General features: G+C 36.7%; 1 protein-coding gene across 4 annotated transcripts in view; it reads left to right on the forward strand.

Annotated features, from left to right (window-relative positions):
* Positions 1 to 19,256, forward strand: part of LOC127435494 (semaphorin-3aa-like) — an 88,374-nt gene extending 69,118 nt beyond the window's left edge. For all 4 annotated transcript variants that reach the window (XM_051689044.1, XM_051689043.1, XM_051689045.1 and 1 more), the window contains 14 exons: positions 3,453 to 3,572; positions 4,913 to 5,006; positions 5,113 to 5,232; positions 6,893 to 7,035; positions 7,190 to 7,304; positions 7,575 to 7,644; positions 9,832 to 9,976; positions 10,379 to 10,598; positions 10,961 to 11,052; positions 11,232 to 11,273; positions 11,389 to 11,546; positions 14,687 to 14,754; positions 14,859 to 15,004; positions 17,028 to 19,256. In XM_051689044.1, coding sequence (XP_051545004.1) covers positions 3,453 to 3,572; positions 4,913 to 5,006; positions 5,113 to 5,232; positions 6,893 to 7,035; positions 7,190 to 7,304; positions 7,575 to 7,644; positions 9,832 to 9,976; positions 10,379 to 10,598; positions 10,961 to 11,052; positions 11,232 to 11,273; positions 11,389 to 11,546; positions 14,687 to 14,754; positions 14,859 to 15,004; positions 17,028 to 17,762 — 2,268 coding nt within the window. In that variant the 3' untranslated portion in view covers positions 17,763 to 19,256. The remainder of the gene's footprint in view (positions 1 to 3,452; positions 3,573 to 4,912; positions 5,007 to 5,112; positions 5,233 to 6,892; positions 7,036 to 7,189; positions 7,305 to 7,574; positions 7,645 to 9,831; positions 9,977 to 10,378; positions 10,599 to 10,960; positions 11,053 to 11,231; positions 11,274 to 11,388; positions 11,547 to 14,686; positions 14,755 to 14,858; positions 15,005 to 17,027) is intronic.
* Positions 19,257 to 19,513: the final 257 nt, after the last annotated feature.

Genomic DNA, 19,513 nt, shown 5'->3' on the forward strand with positions numbered 1-19,513 from the left:
CGTCTGAACACGTTTAACCACTGAACAAACTTTACTTGTTTTTAAGATGTTTTAACTGTGTCAAACATTAACACAATGTAGTTTGTCATATATGTGGGGATATCTTGTTTACTTGCTACTATATGTCTAAAACAAACTTTTAAATACCTTAGAAAGATACAATTCCAATAGTGTTGGAAATTAAGGGGGACTCAGGGCAAAAATGCCACCGAAATTAACAAAAAAAACCCAAATCTTCATTTGACCTTTCACTGAACATTATTTTTTTTCCTGCCATCCTGTTCCTCACACCATCGCATGCACAGATGGTCTCTCCGCTTCTGTCAATCCGCATCAGTTTGGTATTGTACTCCCGTGTTAAATTCTGTAACCATTCACCCCTCATGTTCAAAAGAAATTGTCCTAGCGGGTAACACTCTCGCTCACGGTGCTGTACTGTTCTTCCCTGCCCTGTGCTGCTGTTTATCTGTCTGAAAAGCTCTCACTAAATACTGTGTGAAATGTTTATTTTTGCCTTATTTTATTTAGCTGGCATATAGGAGTTGATAACAGTTTGCTTAATAATCTCATTTCATATCTGGATAATTGCTGTAATATCATAGAGTATACATTTCATTCTCTATGATATTGCATTATATTAGTTTTGTACAGTATTTTAACATAATAGCTAAAATACTTGGACAAACGTGAATGACAATAAACCTGAAATAGGAATGTGTTTCAGTCACTATGCACATTATGTAGTTTAGAGACTATTTAGAGACATTTAGAATGTTACAGATGGCTAATTGTATTTAAATAAATTACGTATTCTTAAATGGAAGCGTATAAACTATATAATATAATTTTCATAAAGCAACATGTAACGGAATTAGTTTTTTGGCAAACTACTTATTTACTCTTACTTGAGTCATATTATTTATCAGTACTTCTACTTGAACTCAAGTGAATTATTTCTTCAGTAGCAGTACTTTTACTTAAGTAAAAGAAAATCTGTACTCTTTCCATCACTGTGAATAGACCTGTACAAACTGAACTGGATATAATAGGGGGACACCGGCCTGTTTTTTTCTGTTCTGTTCTCTTGCTTTCCTCTTAAACAAACACATACAGTGTGTGTGCCTTTTTGTGGTGAAAACACACACATAGAGATGGCAACACCCTTTCCTGTGCACTTAAATGACAACCCAATTTCCCTCCCTGTGCAGACAGCACACATCGGTCGAGACCATCAGTGTTTACACAGATGTACCTGCTTTATTTTCTCAATAGCTGTGGAAAGGTGTGTGTGTCTTTGTGTATAGGTGCATGAATGCATAGTATTGTGTGTGAGTGCAAGTGTGTGTTTGTGGGTGCAGTATGTTTGTATTTGGCGGTATAGGTTTATTATGGTTAAACCTGGCCCTCACTTATCTTACAAATGAAAGGGAGCTAAAGAGCATTCACTTACATTAAACAATTCACTCATCAGCTCTCGCCAAGCCACTTAGACGGCCCCAGGAGTGAGACATGCAATGCATTTACCTTTCATCAAAACCATTCACACATACACACACACACACACACACACACACACACACACACACACACATGCACAGTACTAATGAGTGTTGGCTGACAGGATATTAAGATGGTAAAACAGGTGGGATTGTCATCAGTCATACAGCAGGAGCTTAATATTAGGGTTACAGAGAATTTAAATGTGTAGCTTACAGATCTAGTGTCATTTTAGATGTATTTTCGTAATGTAAGGTCAGTGTAATCTGTCATCAAAAATTATTAACATAACACAGCTGAAAAGTTATACAGAGCCAAAATGTGCCTTTAAAATGAGAAATTATGATTAGGGATGGGCATTTTCAAGTAACCTAGTAGTCGAGTACTCTAACTCACAAAAAAACAAAAAATTGATTATTTGTAAATTAAAATGTAAATTAAAAATAGCAAGTATAACATGTCCATGAAATTTAGATTTTGTTTTATTCAACGAAGTTACCAAGAACTGTTTCAAAATAAAATAACTTCCATAAACTACACTTTTCTTTTGAAAAAATAAAATAACATTAGTAATATGCATTAATAAAAAATGAATAAATACATAAATAACAGTAAAAAAAACATTTGCACTCACCCGGAGCTTAAATAGAAACCAATACTGATGACATTTGGGTAATGCACACATATAAACTCTTGAAGATACATAAAGGCTATCACATTTTCTTATTCTTATTCAGATAAACAAGTGGTGAAAGTAAAGTGCGCCCTGCCCACAAGATTTAACGCACATACAAACATACTGGTCTGATAAGCTTCCGAGTTTCTCATACCGCTTGGCATTTTCTTTTTACCATAAAAGCAAAACCTCATCTGTTGATTTGCATGACTCCAACAAGACCCCAGATACCAATAGGGTCAAATTTAAATAGAATCAAAATATAGAATTGCCACACTTGGCTTTGCTTTAAAGCACAGACGCCATTATATCTCCTCCTCTCTCATCCAACACATCGACAACACACATCCACAGCGCCCCCAGTGGACTCAATTGTAACTGCGAGATTTGGTGAGAGAGTCAGAGGGAAACTACAGTGTTATAATTCTGTCAAATATGCAAAGGAAAGTCAATTTGCGATATTCGTGTATTGTTTGTTTTTTTTTTATACTCGACTGGTTGGCTCAGAAAGTGTACTCGATAAATCGATTTCTGAAGAATACTTAGGGTTAGGGGTTTTAAAAATACTTTTAGTACTATAGAATGATGTGAAATGATACCTCAGATTGTGCAGCTTGTTAAGGAAAGTGTGCTATGACTTTTTTTATTCAGATTTAAATGTGCACTCAGTAACTTTTGTTTATGTCATCTTGGATTTACACTGACACCTAGTGGCTTGGATGCAGCATAATTTAAAAGCAATAGTTTTCAATTTGGATGTCATTGTATAAATTTAGTATTCACAATTCAGCCATGATTACTTTAATCAGTGAGAGAAAGTGTCAAATAACAGGATGGTTACTGAGATTAAGCGAGTAGTATTCAGCTGGTCATGTGATTCTAAAATGGCAGCCCCCATGTGCAGCCCCTCTCCATGTAGAATAAAACAGCTTTTATAAGGTTACTGACTGGAGTCTTCATTTTAATGTGAGGGGTCATGATTTTCTACATATATTGCATAATTACAATTCATGTCTTTAAGAGTTGAACTTTTTTAACGAGGAAAAAATTACTGAGTGCACCTTTAAGATTTTCATCTGGCAGATGACAAAAAAGGTTAAAAGAAATCCCATAGACTTACATGGAAAGAGGGACTAATATGCTGTCTATAATGCAGTATCATTAGCAAAGCATTTATTTGTTTCATGTTTGATTGATGTTTAAATATAAAGTAAATATACTGCTAGACTTGTTTTACATTTTAAGGTTGGATGATGTTTTTGTGTTATGCCTTTTTCAGAAAGACTGCTCAAACTATGTTCGTGTGCTTCAGCCGTATAACCAGACACACATATACGTGTGTGGCACCGGAGCCTTCCATCCTATTTGTGCTTATCTGGAGATGGGCAAACGAGCAGAGGTACAGTCACTCACAAAAATCTTCATATCCATTATTGGAAATGTAATTATCTTTGGCCAATTCCACAATCTCACAAAAAAATACTAACGCACTGGTGTGAATACATTCAAAGGATTGAAAAGGAAATTGAGGGTGGCAATCTTCTGCTAACGTTAACCTTGTTAACAATTTCAGAGCAATGAAGTAGAAAATGAGAGCATCACAAAGCAGTGAGTGTGTTATTTACAAGTGCCTTAACTATGGTAAATGAGATGGCCTTTCCATGCTGGTAAAATGTCAGTGCATTTTTCAGATTTGATTCGCACTGATTAATCATGGCCTCAGTATAGGGTGTTTTTTAACATAAGAGAAGAGAACTTGAGAGCTGTGTGGTTTTGGCATGAGCTTAGAGAGCCAAATTGTTAAAATGGAAATGAAAGTATTTTACGAATTGTTTTGTTCAGAATCACACTGTGTTATTATTGATGTGAGACTTGTTCCCAATGTGTCTTTTAAACAGGATCCTTATGGCATTAAGCCCTCCATAACCATCAGCAGGCCCAGATAGAACCTGTAGACTTTTTCCTAGATTTCCATGCAACAAAAATATTAGGAATTCTGTGGAATGGAATTGAATATGGTTGAGCTGATAGTACATCACTCCTATTGGTAGCTGAAAGCTTAAATCGGATTCACCAAAATATTTAAAGGGGTCATGGCATGAGGAATCACATTTTCCTCGATCTTTTGACATATAAGAGGTCCTTTTTCTATAAAAACATAAGTTTGAAAGTTTCAGAACTCAAAACTTCCTCCTCACTGCAAAAAGAGCATTTGTTGAAACCAAGCTGCCAAAACAACTCATTCTCTACTTCCTCCACATTGTGATGTCACACTGTGCACAACAACACATCAAAACACCTACTTTACCTTATCACTTTCGTAGCCTGCTCAGCATGGCAAAGCAGTGAGATGGCAAGTAGGGAGAGCAGGTCAGTCAAGAGCAGAGAGCTAAGAATGAGGGTGGAAAATTAACACGTTTTACAAATGTATTTTTTTTTTTTTTTTTTTTTTTTTATAAATAAACCTCAAGGAACATATTTAAAAAAAAAAGGCATCTCATGACCCCTTTAATAAACAAACATACAAGAGTGCTTGTAGACAGGGTCTGTAATTAACCCCCGTCAAGCGGCAAATGTGGGTAAATTTTCGATTTGGCCTTTGAATTTCACAGTGTCACATGCCATTCTGATGGGTGCTTGTAAAATAATGTAACATGTTCCAGTTTTATATGTTGGGGGTTCTGCAGAGTTCTATTCATTCCTTGCTGTGGTTGTTTATTTCACTATCTTTCTCTTCAGGACAATATATTCAGGCTGGATGTCAGCCAGTTTGAGAATGGACGTGGGAAAAGTCCCTATGATCCAAAGATGCAGTCCTCATCCCTCTTGCTTGGTGAGTCAGTGAGAGAATTTGATGTATTGGTTTTGATTTGTTAGATTGGAAGTTAGCTGTGATCTGTTTAAACATTTGATAGCTAACACTCTCATCTATTTGGCAGATGGGGAACTATACTCTGGAACATCAGCAGACTTTATGGGACGAGACTTTGCCATTTTCCGAACACTCGGGTCACAGCATCCGATCAGAACCGAGCAGCATGACTCTAGATGGCTAAATGGTAAGCCAGGATTCCCCTGATGGGACAGAATGCTTTATAGAGGACAAGTGATTGGTTAGTTGAGATGATGTTGAAACTCAGGCTATGTTTAGAATGGAATACTAGCATACTGCTAACTACACATTGTATATACAGTACCTGCTGTTATTTATTTAAAAATTGCATATGAAACTATTATTCAACGATAAACATTTCAACGACTAGTATGATTATTGTAGTCACATGACCTCATTGCCTGCATATTCAGTGATTGGTGTCTATTTACCACCTTGAAAATAAAATGGATTATTTTGTAATTTTAACCTAATTTTGTGTTAAAAAAATAAAACATAACTCTTGGCCATGAAGAAGATGTTGTTCTGATCATATTGGCACTGTGCTTTTATTTGCCCTTTGTGATTTTTGTCTTAGTGCTCAGTTTTTATCCTTTTAGCTGTCTGCTGAAGAAATCAGACAATATATGCAACTTCTTGTTACTTCTGTAAGAAAGTGTCTGGCAAGAAGGTATTTGTAAAATAAATGTCAATTTATGTGTATATCATTGCACACATGTGTGTATGTGCATTTATCTGTGTGAGAGAAAGAAATAACTTCTTTGTAAGTGTCTGCAGTAGAGATTAGCTTGGCTGGGGTGTTAAGAGTTTCCTCCGACATCCTGCCTGCATTTTTGTGGACTTATGGAACACAAAAGGTCAATACCAAGCTTGAAGAGCCACTCAGGGTTTTCCCATGTAGTTAATCCGCTCTCAGCTGTTCCTGCAAGTGGCTCCCATTTCAATCGTGCCCAGGGTCAGCACCCACACCATCAATACCCCCATATATTCATGAGGAAAGGTGTTTTTGAAAATGCTCATCTCACCTTAATTCTCACCATCTGTTGCCACGGATACATCAGACGTTACATCCATTTCACCCCTCCGAAAGCAGTCTTTCTCACAAAAGAGCCAGTGTCATTTGGAGGATTAGTCACATGGATATTCTATCAAGCCCTTATCAATAGAGACACGGGCCTCTCTTCAGACAATACAGCCAATGGCTGAGTTGTTCAACCTGCACTTCAGAGAGCCTCGGCCTCTAAAGTGCAAACATTCATACAGATTGTCCCAACAAAACTTCCTGTTTCAATTTAAAAAACATCAGTTCGGGAAAGAGAGCTGTGCTCATCAAGCGATTTCATGGAATGTCTAAGATTGCCAAAATGAAGAGGTCTTTTAGCATTAGTAAGTATATTGAATGACATGAGCCTACTCTGAAGTATGAGTGGAACTTTCTCATGGACGTCTTTATGGATACACACACACTCAGAATACACAACACAGAGTCACTCTGTGGTAAATGTCCGTTCCGGCTGTTCGTTCCGCTGTTTATGCTTCACATCCTGTTAGCTCGATTGCGCTGTAATGTGGCCCTGCATGTATCTGTGTGCGTGTGCCACCCATGTGGGTGGGGTATGTGTTACATTTTGTTTCTGCGAGAGAGTGGACACGGTTGAGTAAGAGTGATCCCCTCATGGCCAATACTGATGTCTTGGCTCATTTTGGAAAAGCTGAGATGGATTTATGCAAGTGCAATCATTCTGATATCTTTTAACAGCCCATAATTTTGGATTTATAGATTTCCTATGTAGATTGTGATGCATTGTACTGTATGTGTGTTCCAGACCCCAGGTTTGTTGGAATACACCTGATCCCTGAGAGCGATAATCCTGAAGATGACAAAATCTTCTTGTTCTTCAAAGAGAATGCCATGGACGGGGAACATACAGGCAAAGCTACTATCTCCAGGATAGGACAACTGTGTAAGGTAACAACACATACAGAAACATAAAATATGCTCACTATCCATATACTTTGGATGATTTTGGACATGACCCAAGGCTGTGTAACTATATAAAAATGTTTTACAGCTAGTTATATTTTAGTGAGCATGTGATGAATCTGATTATTTGTGTTTCCAGAATGACATGGGTGGACACAGGAGTCTTGTGAACAAATGGACGACCTTCCTGAAAGCCAAGCTGACCTGTTCAGTGCCTGGCCTCAATGGCATAGACACACATTTTGATGAGCTGCGTAAGTAATGTGTGTGTGTGTGTGTGTGTGTGTGTGTGTGTTAGTGTGTAACACAATTATAAATCCTATTGCAGATGTTGAGTACAGAAACGGCTTCTTAATAGCTGTACATTTTTGAAAGAATGTGTGTGTGTGTGTGTATATATATATATATATATATATATATATATATATATATATATATATATATATATATATAATATTATTATTATTGTTATTATTATTATTATTATTATTGTTATCAATATCTATATCTATATATATTTCCAGAGGACGTCTTTCTAATGAGCGCTAAAGACCCAAAGAATCCAGTGATCTACGCTGTGTTTACCACATCCAGGTAATGCTGAAATTAATGTGAACTGTTCTTTATTTATTTTTATTTTTCCTTCCTTCTAAATTTTTTTCCTACATTCATCACATCTTTTTTTCCTTCTTTCCTTCCTTCCATCCTTTCTTCCTTCCTGCTTTTCTTCTTTCCATCTATTTTCCTTCCTTCCCTATTTTTTCCTGCCTTTCTTCCTTTCCACTATTTCTTTTTTCCTATTTTATCCTGCCTTTCTTACTTTTCTCTATTTCCTTCCTTGATTCACTTTTTCCCTACATTTCTTCCTTTTTCTATTTTCCTTCATGCCTTCCTTCCTTCCTTCTATTACCTTCCTTCTTTCTTCATTTCTTCTTCCCCTCTATCTTAATTCCTTCCCTATTTTGTCCCTTCCTTTCTTCCTTCCCTCTATTTCTTTCCTTCCTTCCTACCTCTTTTGTCCTGCCTTACTTCCTTCCCTCTATTTCTTTCTTTCCCTCTTTTTTCTGCCTTTCCTTCCCTTTATTTCTTTCCCTTTATTTTATTTATTTTTCCTGCTTTCTTCCTTTCCTCTATTTCCATTCTTCCCTCTTTTTCCTGCATCTCTTCCTTTACTTCCATCCTTCCTTCCTTCCCTCTTATATTGCCTTCCTTCCCATTTTGTCCTGCCTTTCTTCCTTTTATCTATTTTTCCTCATTTCTTTCTTCCTTCCTTCCTTTTTTCCCTCTTCCTTACATCCTTCCTTCATTCCCTCTTTTGTCCTTCCTTCCTTTCTCTTCTGTAAGTGAAGTGATTTTGCGAAGCGATATGTTTGGCCCTTTTAGGAGCTTTTCAGTCCAGTAATCTGGTTAGACTCAGACAGACGCTTCATGTCACTGTGCTCTGGATGGGAAATTCTTCCTCATCCTGCTCCGTGACCCCTCTTACCTGTTTCCCCATTCAGCTTTGGCTTAGCAAAGCTGAGAGGAAATATGATTATGGTGGTAACATGAACCTCGTCTCCAGCCAGACAGGCTATCCTCTGGGCCTGCTGGTGAGCAGCGGTGGGATGGGGGATGTAACAAAAGCAGATAAACTATTTTCAAAAGAGAGCAAGACATTTAAGATGATGGATGAGTGCACGGTGTGTTCACACACCTAAACACCATTTGTGTGTGTGTAGGTGTGCATGCATGTAAACATGATATGAGGAAGAAGACAAACATATCATGATTTATCACTGTCAAACAGTGAGAGAGGCGAAAGCGGCGGCCGTCCAAACCGAGCACATCCCATATGTGTATTCCCACCTCACTGATTTCCTAATGTATGCAGGGAACACAACACTCGAAAATTCAATTACGGGCTTTAAAGAATTAGACTGCTTTAATTGGTTTTCTAAGTGCGCCATTTCAGAGATGAATAGAAGCGCATTCTAGGAACTTGCTTTTAATATTGCCACTTAATGGGGCCTGAGCGCTGCTGTATTTTATCTCTCACTGTCTCATTGTGTGTGTGTAAATGTGTAAGCACATGTGTGCATAAACCTGTATGTGTGTGTGTGAGTGTGGGCCTCTGACTGTGTAATAGAGAATAAGTGTGTTCCTGTGCAATGTGGTTAATTTAACTTTTCACTAATTAACATTTTGCAAATGCAATAGGCTGATCACACACACACACACACACTTACACACACTGAAATACAAATGAAAATGTGTACATCAGTTGTACACATGCACAAACATTAAAGCCAACTTGAAATCAAAATGTACTCTATTTATTTTCTGCATACATGTTCCTAGTCTTATTGTGTAGGATTCATCTGTACACGTTATTCCAAAAAAATTTCTTTGAAATGTTTCTTCAAAATGTAATAACTTACTCCCCCTCAAAAACAACCTTCCTTTTCAACTGATGCTTCCATGCACTTTATTTTTCAGCCCCTCTCTTTCAACCTGGTTCTGTTCTGGTATAGAATGCACACTTTTCAAGATCTATTCAATTACTGATGGATAAATTAGATTCCAGAACTACATTTTTTATTTTTTGTTTAATATCCTGTTTCACATAAAAATACATCAGATTACATAGGTTAAATTGGTGTGAATATGAACAGTTAACTTTAAATGCTCCAGTACAATGGATTGTTCACCTTGAAAAAAGCATTTATGGAAAGTTACACATTATTGTGAAATGTTTTTAAACCTTCCCCCAATTTTATTTATTTATTTTTATTTTTTCAGTAATATCTTCCGTGGATCAGCTATCTGCATGTATAGTATGGCAGACATTCGAAGGGTATTTCTAGGTCCATATGCCCACAGGGATGGGCCAAACTACCAGTGGGTGCCCTTTCAGGGCAGAGTGCCATACCCCCGTCCTGGCACAGTGAGTACAATGGCCAATACATTTGGCATGAACAAAACCTGTTAATTTTTTTGACAAACTACAGCTTTATTTCTGCACACCTGTGTTAAAATAAAGCAATAAGCCACAAAAGCGTTGTGTGTTAGTGATATTAACATCACTGTTATTATATAAAGCAACAATGTTATAGAAAATTTACTACAGTATAACATTGTTATTATAGTAAATTATTACATTTATTCATAATAATAATATTCACAATAAGCAATTCTTCCTCCAGGTAATAGTTCATTAGTTATCTGTAGGTGACATGTACACATGGAGATATGTAGACTTGGTGCATTAATATTACTAATCAATAGAACTTGATGTGTGGTCACAGGTGTGTTTATATTGCCTATTTTACTCCCTCTCTTCCCGTAGTGTCCCAGCAAAACATTCGGAGGCTTTGACTCCACAAAAGACCTGCCAGATGAAGTAATCACATTTGCGCGTCTGCACCCAGCCATGTATAACCCAGTGCAGTCGATGGGGGGAAAGCCCATTGTGGTGCGCACAAACGTGGAATACCAGTTCACTCAGCTGGTGGTGGACCGTGTTGAAGCAGAGGATGGACAGTATGATGTCATGTTCATCGGCACAGGCTAGTAAAACCAAACATCTTACTTCAGAAATGCAATTCCTTAAAAGCCTTCAATATTAAAACAAGCATTATTTCTGTGGTAAGAAATTAGTCCTATAGACAGTAATTACTTAAGGGTGATGCTGGTCCAGGCTGATTATGTTATTAAGTGTTGGTTTGGCAGACAAGCATAACCATGTTGTTTAACAGCAAAAAATGCTGGTCAACAAGCATGGTCTTTCTGGTAAAGTTGTCTTGCTGGTTAAGCTTGTTGAAAAGCCTGATGGGCACACCAAAACACAACTTACACTAGTGTCCAGAAATACTGGGTATCAACAGGGTATTACTTTGAATGAACTTTGAAAATATGTTTTCTCATACAGATTTAGGCACCGTTCTGAAGGTGGTGACCATTCCCAGGGAAAGCTGGCATGATCTGGAGGAAGTGGTGCTGGAAGAGATGACTGTGTTCAGGGTATGGAGAGCTGTGTGTTTCCACTTGCTATGGGAATCAAAATCCCAAAACTATAATTTTCACCTTACTACATTATGTTTAATTGCTCCTTCATAAATCTGTCTTCATCTCTACAGTATGCTTTCAAAAAGATATCCCTGGATCTTAAAATGTGATTAAACTCTGTTTTCCTCATCTAGGAGACAACACCCATTACTGCCATGGAGCTATCCACTAAACAAGTATGTCTGCTTGCTATTAAAATCAAGTGATCACATGTTACCATTCGCCATTTGACCAGCCATTAGCTGAGATTAAATTGTGTCCTAAAATGCATATTTTCTCATCTGTCAACAGCAACAGCTGTACCTGGGTTCAGATTTAGGCATATCCCAGATGCCCCTCCACCGCTGTGAGGTGTACGGGAAGGCGTGTGCAGAGTGCTGCCTTGCAAGAGATCCATATTGTGCCTGGGATGGGACAGAGTGCTCTAGATATTTTCCCACTGCTAAAAGGTAAGCATAAACAGAAGCCATAATTAGACAAGTTGACAACTATTTTACTACAACCCCAATACCAAAAAAGTTGGGAAAGTATGAAAAATGCTAAAAAAACCCAAAAAGGAGTGATTTGTAAGTTATATTCACCCTTTGCTATATTGAAAGCACTACAACTACACATTATATGATGTTTTACATTGTGAATTTCAGTTTTTTTGTTTTTTTTTTTTGAAAATGTACAGGAATTTCAAAATTGATACTTTTACTCCGATAAATTTCTCCAGATCCTTTGTTACTTTGGCGACTGAACACCGCAAAAAAATAACAGCTGTACGTGTAAAAATGCATGCAGATCGGCGATAGTGATGTATGATTCATTGAAAGAATCATTTGAGTCAAATCTTTTACATTTAATTCCTTTGAACTGAACAAAAAGATTCAAAAAGTGGTCTGAATGATTTGTTTTGCAAATCACGAATCTGAATCAAAATCACAAGTGACATTTTTTTTGGACTAATTAATTTGATAAGTTTGGGTTTAAACATTATGAAAGCCGTTAAATAATGTGCGATCAGTCTCCCGCCTTTCCAGGAGACCTGTTCATATAAAAGTCAATCACATGCGTCTACATTTAAACAAGGTATGATGTGTATTAATAATTACCAGTGCTCATGAATATGTCCAACAATATTAGTTTTATATTTTATGAAGATGTGAATGGTCTTTGCCTAAGCAAAACTAGTTTTCTGGTGGTTGCTAAAGTGTTATATTTGCTTTGTAGCACATTTATGCTACAGTATGTGCTTACTAGGGTTTTCTGGATGGTTGCTAGGGCATGCTATGCAGTTGTCAAGGTGATCTCTGATGTGTGTTTTGGCGCATTGCTACAGTATGTGGTTGCCAGGTTGTTACTATGCTGTTGCTAAGATTTTTTTCTGTGTTTTTTGCACATTGCTCTGCAGTTGACAGGGTGTTCTAGGTGGTGGTCAGGTTGTTGCTATGGTGTTGTTAAGTTGTTTTAACTGTGTATGACTTTCATTTTTTTCTGCAGAACACACACACACACACAAAAGATTTTCAGAAGAATATTGCTGTTATGTTGGTCAATTCAATGTAAGTGAATGGTGGCCAGAACTTTGAAGCTCCGAAAAGCACATAAATGCGGCATAAGAGTAATCCATAAGACTCCGGTGGTTTCACCCATTTCTTCTGAATGGATCCAATTGGTTTTGGGTGGGAATAGACCAAAATATAACTCCTTTTTCGACTATAAATTTTGACATTAGCAGTCTCCTTGACGATCAGGATTTCAAGTTTGACAGTGAAATCAAGCTTGAAATCATGATCGTGCCTAGAGATTGCAATGGCAAGATATACAGTGAAAATGAGTTACAATTTGGTTTGTTCTCACCCAAAACCAACTGAATCGCTTAAGAGAGCATGGATTTAACCACTGTAGTAATATGGATAGCTTTATGCTCCCTTAATGTGCTTTTTGTAGCTTGAAATGTCTGGCCACCATTCACTTGCATTGAACTGACCTATGAGCACCACCAATCAAATAAGTTGCCATGGGTTTAATGAACTGTTCTGTAATTTATGGAATGTTCTTGTACTTCTGATTTAATTTAATATCAGTTACTTTAATACTTTTACTTAAGTCATTTTCTCATGAGCAACTTTAACTTTTACTTGGGTCAATTTCCATGAAGGTATCTTTACTTTTACTCAGGTATGACAAATGGATACTTTATTCAACACTGTATGGTCCACGTCACTCCAAATATTTTCACTGTGCCTGAAATAAAAAACAGACATTTTACCACACCTCCCGCACATGCCTAAACAGCCAAAGTCATGGAATGTGTTTGTGTGAGCAAAACATGTAAGAAAAATGGAAAGACACTGAATGGAGTACAGAAGGACATGCTGAAATGTCAGGACACAAAGAATATAGCAGTAGAGGAGATTTAAGAGGACGCTAAACCACTCGACATCAGCCAGCCTTCACACCAGATGCTGTTTTTCAGTTCAGTACAGGAAATCTTCTAAGTCTTTGAATATGTCTGTGAAAGGATAAGAGTGCTGGCCTTGCTTGGCTGTTGTTTGTGCACTATCTTGAACCTAGACAAAGTTTAGAAATCTACATCACAGCATGTATGAAAGAAGCAAGAATTTAGGAGGAAGACAAATCATGGAAAATTATGAAGAGGGTATTTTAAATACTCGTTTAACACAGAATCTCAGGTTTTTATGTTCCACTTATCATTCTCCAAGATCTACTGAAGTTAAACCACTTCAGCCAACCTTCACACCAAAACCTGATTTTTTAGGCATTTGTGAAGGAATAAGAATGCTAGCCTTTGTTCAGGCCCTGGCCTGTGTTAGCGTTTAAGAGGTAAAGCTGCTGTCTTAAAGTGGCACAAATCCGCAAGGCTCTGATAGAGACTAAAAGACTCTTTCAGCCAAGAATGAAGTGCAGAACTGTTATTGCAAGATATTTGAGGCCTCTGAGGTGTAGTTCAGGTGTAGTTCTTACATAATGGACCTTATGAAATATCTCCCTGAGTCACACCTCTGAACACCAAATGGGGGACAAACAAGCAAGTGTTCACATATTTTCTTCTTTCTTTTTACACAGCTCTCTGGCATACTGATTGGTCAGTTGCGACATTTTGCTGTCAGATATTTTTATATTATGACTGCTTAACTGTACAATTGACTGTTGTCCTAGGCAACTGATTTCCTACATAGCTGTGCTAGTTTAATGTCATATCACCGCCTCTCACATGATAAAATATTTTGAACAACATTTCATATATATATATATATATATATATATATATCAGGATAATGCACAGTCATTAATATTGCTAAATAAATCCCTTCAGGGTGATACAAGACTCTTACACTTTTGGGATAATAATGTGCTGACGGTACATTATGTCTTACATTCATTGAAGTGTGTTGGGAAATATTGAAAAATGATAAAAGGAACAGTGCACTCTAGTGGTAGGAATATAGTAATGATGCAAAAGGCACTAAGGTAAATATGAACAAAGGGTTTTAGAAGGAACAATGATGTTTACTGAATAAAATGAAAAAGATCTACATCACAGCACAGACAGCTAATAAAATCTTTTCATATTTAACAGGAGAACAAGACGTCAAGACATCAGAAACGGAGATCCTCTCTCCCAGTGTTCAGATGTGCACCACAATGGTAAGAATAAACACACACATACGTGTATACACACACACACACACACACATTTCCTATTTCAGTGCTCTGATGACAAGGCCAACTTGGGTGTGTGTTTGTATTAGATGATCTGGAGGGTTACAGCAGTGTGGAGGAGAGAAGTGTGTATGGCGTAGAAAACAGCAGTATGTTTCTAGAATGCAGCCCAAAGTCTCAGAGAGCTCTGATCTACTGGCAGCTACAGAGACCAAACGATGAACGTAAACATGAGGTACACACATACATATGCATACACCAGACTGTATAACACAGCGCTTTCTTCAAAATCCATGCTGAAACAGGATTGCACTACAAAGTTCATTTCGCTGTGTTCAGTTTCAAGAGTCTTCACGTGCCAGATACGATTTCCTTAAAATTGGCAGCTTAACAGTTTTAATAGTCTAACACTGTGTGTTGAGTTAATTTAAATGTTACTCCTGTTCTCTCTAGACTATCCAGTGCTGCAATCGTTATTTATGAATACAGAATGAACATTTTTAATCTGGGTAACATCAAAATGTACTTTACACTTCACCTTTGAAGTAATTACTGTTAAATAGTGTTGTCATTTATGAAGGAGAAGGGGCATGTTATTACTAGTAAATTATAGGATTTTATTGAACAGGATATGACATAATAACCATCCTCCCATAGAAACACACATACTCCAGCTGTTTTTTTTTTGTTTGTTTTTTTCAGATATGATCAGGCCAAAATAGCACTAAAGTAACATCTCACCCCAGACAGTCATTATGTTAATTTAATAACGGTCAAATTTCAGCCTTCCTGCTGTGTAAGAAAATCCTCTGACTGTGCTCTAGTGTATACTTTCACCTTAGATGTGACCTCAACGGTTGCGTTCTGTCCTGGGACCAGTTTCTCCCTGCCAATAGCTTTAATCATGATAAAAATTATGAACAGCTTCAATTTAAATGCTGAAAATAAAATAAATTTTTACGACTCCAAAACTAACTAAAATAAAAAAACAAAAATGACCACGATTTATTTTAGTTTCTGATGCACAGTAAATTATAAAATTTGAAACCTTCACACTCTGCCTTCATTAAAGGAATGTTCCGGGTTCAATATAAGTTAAGCTAAATTGACAGCATTTGTGGCATTATGCTGATTACCACAAAACTTAATTTTGACTAATCTCTCGTTTATAAAAAAAATAAATAAAAAAAAAAAGGTGAAAAAGCATGGTTATAATAAGGCACTTACATGTTGTGTGTATTTTAAGGTTTATGGACTGTCCCTTTTACTTTCATTGTAAATTTTATTTTTGTATTTTATTTTATTATTATTTTTATATGTGGTAATCAACATAATGCCACAAATGCTGCTGACTGAACTAAACTTGTATTGAATCCAGAACATTCCTTTAAACATAAAAAATTGCACTAGATGATAACATTGGATGGCCCTGAGAAATTTAATGGCATTAAAATTATTACAATTATATTAGTGAACATATTCAATTTGACAGCCCTTAAATACTAAAACAGAAAATTAAAGGTGCACTCTGTAACTTTTGTCTTTGTCGTCTTGGACTTAAACTGACACCTAGTGGCTTGGATGCAGCATCCTTTTAAATCAATAGTTTTCAGTTTTAGATGCCATTGTAGAAATTTTTTATTCACAGTCAGTCAGGATTACTTTAATAAATGAGTGAAAGTGTAAAATAACAGGATGGTTACTGAGATTAAGTGAGTTGTATTTGGCTGTTCATGTGATTCTAACATGGCAGCCCCCATGTGCGGACCCTCTCCATCTAGAATAAAACAGCTTTTATAAGGTTACTGATATGACTGGAGTCTTCAATTTAATGTGAGTGGTCATGATTTCCTACATATATTGCAAAATTCATGTCTTTAGAAGTTACACTTTTTTAATGAGAAAACAATTACTGAGTGCACCTTTAAATAATAATAATAATAATAATAATAATAATAATAATAATATATATATATATATACATATATATATATATATATATATATATATATATATATATATATATATATTATACTTAAAAACTAAAACTAAAAAACACTCAGAAAACTAAAACTAAGTCAAAGAATGAAAACCAATGAAAATGGAACTAAATTGTATGGATCAATGGAAAACAATAAAAAAAAATAAATAAATACTATAAACACTATAATAACCCTGTTTAATGTATCATGTATCTGTAAAATCTTACTTTTCGATTTTTGCACTCCTAATTTTATCTCTTTCTCTCTTTCTGTTAGATTACAGCTGATGAGAGGGTAAGTCTTACGGGCCAAGGTTTGCTGATCCGAAGTCTAACCCAAGCTGATTCAGGAGTGTTTCACTGCCATGCAGTTGAGCACGGCTTCATCCAGCCCCTGCGACGCATTAACCTGCAGGTTATCCCCTCTCAGCGTGTGGGAGAGCTGCTGCTAAGGTCAGGGGCCAGTGATAAGGAGCCTACCCCCAAACACAAACTCTGGTACCGGGATTTCATGAGTCTACTGGAGCACCCGGATCTCAACAGTGTGGATGAGTTCTGCGAGCGAGTTTGGAAGAGAGAGAGGAAGCCTAAAGGAAAGAAAGCTCCAAAAATTAATGCCGGAACAAGTGGGAAAACTGAGAAAACTCCTCAAACAACAGCTCAGAGCTTACAGATCCCGACACAGAGAAACCAGAACACACCCAAAGTGCCAAACAACCCAAGCGATCAGATTCTACCAAAATCAGCTGGCCTGCAAAGGAGTCAAATCCCACCATGTACCGCAAGCACTGAAGGTCAAAACAACAAACCAGATAGTATAATCACCCAGAACGCACAGATGGCCCAAACTGCTTCAGACACCCATAGAGCACAACCAAACCAGGGGAAGAGAGGTAGCCAGACCCCACAGAGAGGACTTTCTAACACAGCAAAGTGGAATCAGCTCCAGGAGAACAAGAGGGGGCGCAACCGCAGGACCCATGAACAGCAAAGACCACCACGCAGTGTGTGACAGAGACACTTTGACTGATTTCACATATGCATAAATATTACATACACACACAGTCAACAAATATACAAGCATCTTCATCAGTCATTCATATGCAAACATACAAATGAGCACAAAACAAAACTGCGAAGAATAAAAAGCAAAGCCTAAACATCTTGACAGAGACTTACAGTATAAAATGGTGAACTCAACTGGAATCTTGTTCATCTCACTTGTTTGCCAGGGAAAGCACATTCACTTTGTTGTTGTGATGTAACAGCAAATAAATTTTACACTAGCCAAACAGACAAATCCAACTTCATATACATGATGTTCTTTCATCAAAGGATATCAAAGGAGTGTGTACCGATCTACAAAATCTTTTCAAGCCTGCTTTGATAATAGGACAATTCTGAGACTGTTGTTTGCCAAAAAAGCTCTGCAATTAGATGGGATAGTGCCAATGGAAAAATTTGCTTTTGGGTATCAAAGGAGATGTTCTTTGTTCCCTTAAATGTATTTGTCTGTATCATTTGTTGATATGACAATAGTTGGGAACGAGATGGCATGGACTACTGCTTGCTTGGGAGCAAATGGAGCACAAAGGAAACTGGAGGCCAGTTTATCTAACTTGTAAAGACTGTAAAATAGCTATTAAAGGAGCAAGCATTGTACTGTATATAGAACAACACTAAGTAAATATGGATACAACTGGTCAAAGGTGAAAATAAGGCATGCCTTAGTAACAGCTTGTCTAACCTATGATCCTCAGAAGTGTTTTGACTTAGATGTTAGTGTATTTAATTATGTTTGAGATAATCAAGTGGGCCTGACTAAGAAGTCAATAACTGTGGTAACCATTTCTGCCAAAACTTAGGTTTCAAATACAATGTGCATGAGATGAATGAATAAGCTCTTCCAAGCCAGTTACATAGTTGAACTATCTTTAGATTACAGAAGTCTAGATGATGGTTCTCAATGTTGGTTGCATTAAAAATGAAAGAACATCTTTGTGCAAATCATAGTATCTTTTTAAAGATGTGTTTAAGATATTTCCATAATGTCTGTAGTGTATTTCTAAATTATTATTACTCATATTTCATATGGTTGCATCGTATTAATTTGTTAAATCAGTCTATGTTAGGCTGAATGCTGAATATATGTAAATATATACAGCGGAACACCACTTGATTATTTATTGCTGGTTATTGTTCATGTTCAAAGGGTTGCATTTATTTTTGATATTAATATTTTTTTCTATTCATTTGCAAACATATGTGGCCGACCAGCCGCAACACCCATAGATGGACCAATTATTTGTTATTAACTTTTTTATTTTTATTTCTAAGTTTCTTATTGCTCAGTTCAACAGTTTTAATTTTGTTTTACTCTCTTTCTTCTCAAACTTACTTTCATTCATCCTTTCTTAAACATCTCGCTCTCTCTTTCACAGCTTCTTCAGCCAGGTCTCTCTAATTACTAATTCATTCATTGTGCAAAGCTAATAAAAAAATAAAATAATAATAATTCATCTCCATTGATTAGCTGTGAATCTCCCTAAGAAATGTGTGGGTCTGATTAAATACCACGAAGAACACACTGCATGTGAATTCTGCCATTGTGCATATTTTTTATTGTCAGTGTTGTGTGAGAGGTCATTTCTGTGCCTTGCAAAATGTATGAGATGTGAATTTTATTTGTTTTTTGTTTTTGTTTTTTTGCCATTTGCAAAGATTACACCATCTAATCCATACCCTGTCCCTTTATGTATTATA

Source organism: Myxocyprinus asiaticus, chromosome 45, assembly GCF_019703515.2.
Source record: "Myxocyprinus asiaticus isolate MX2 ecotype Aquarium Trade chromosome 45, UBuf_Myxa_2, whole genome shotgun sequence".
Taxonomy (NCBI): domain Eukaryota; kingdom Metazoa; phylum Chordata; class Actinopteri; order Cypriniformes; family Catostomidae; genus Myxocyprinus; species Myxocyprinus asiaticus.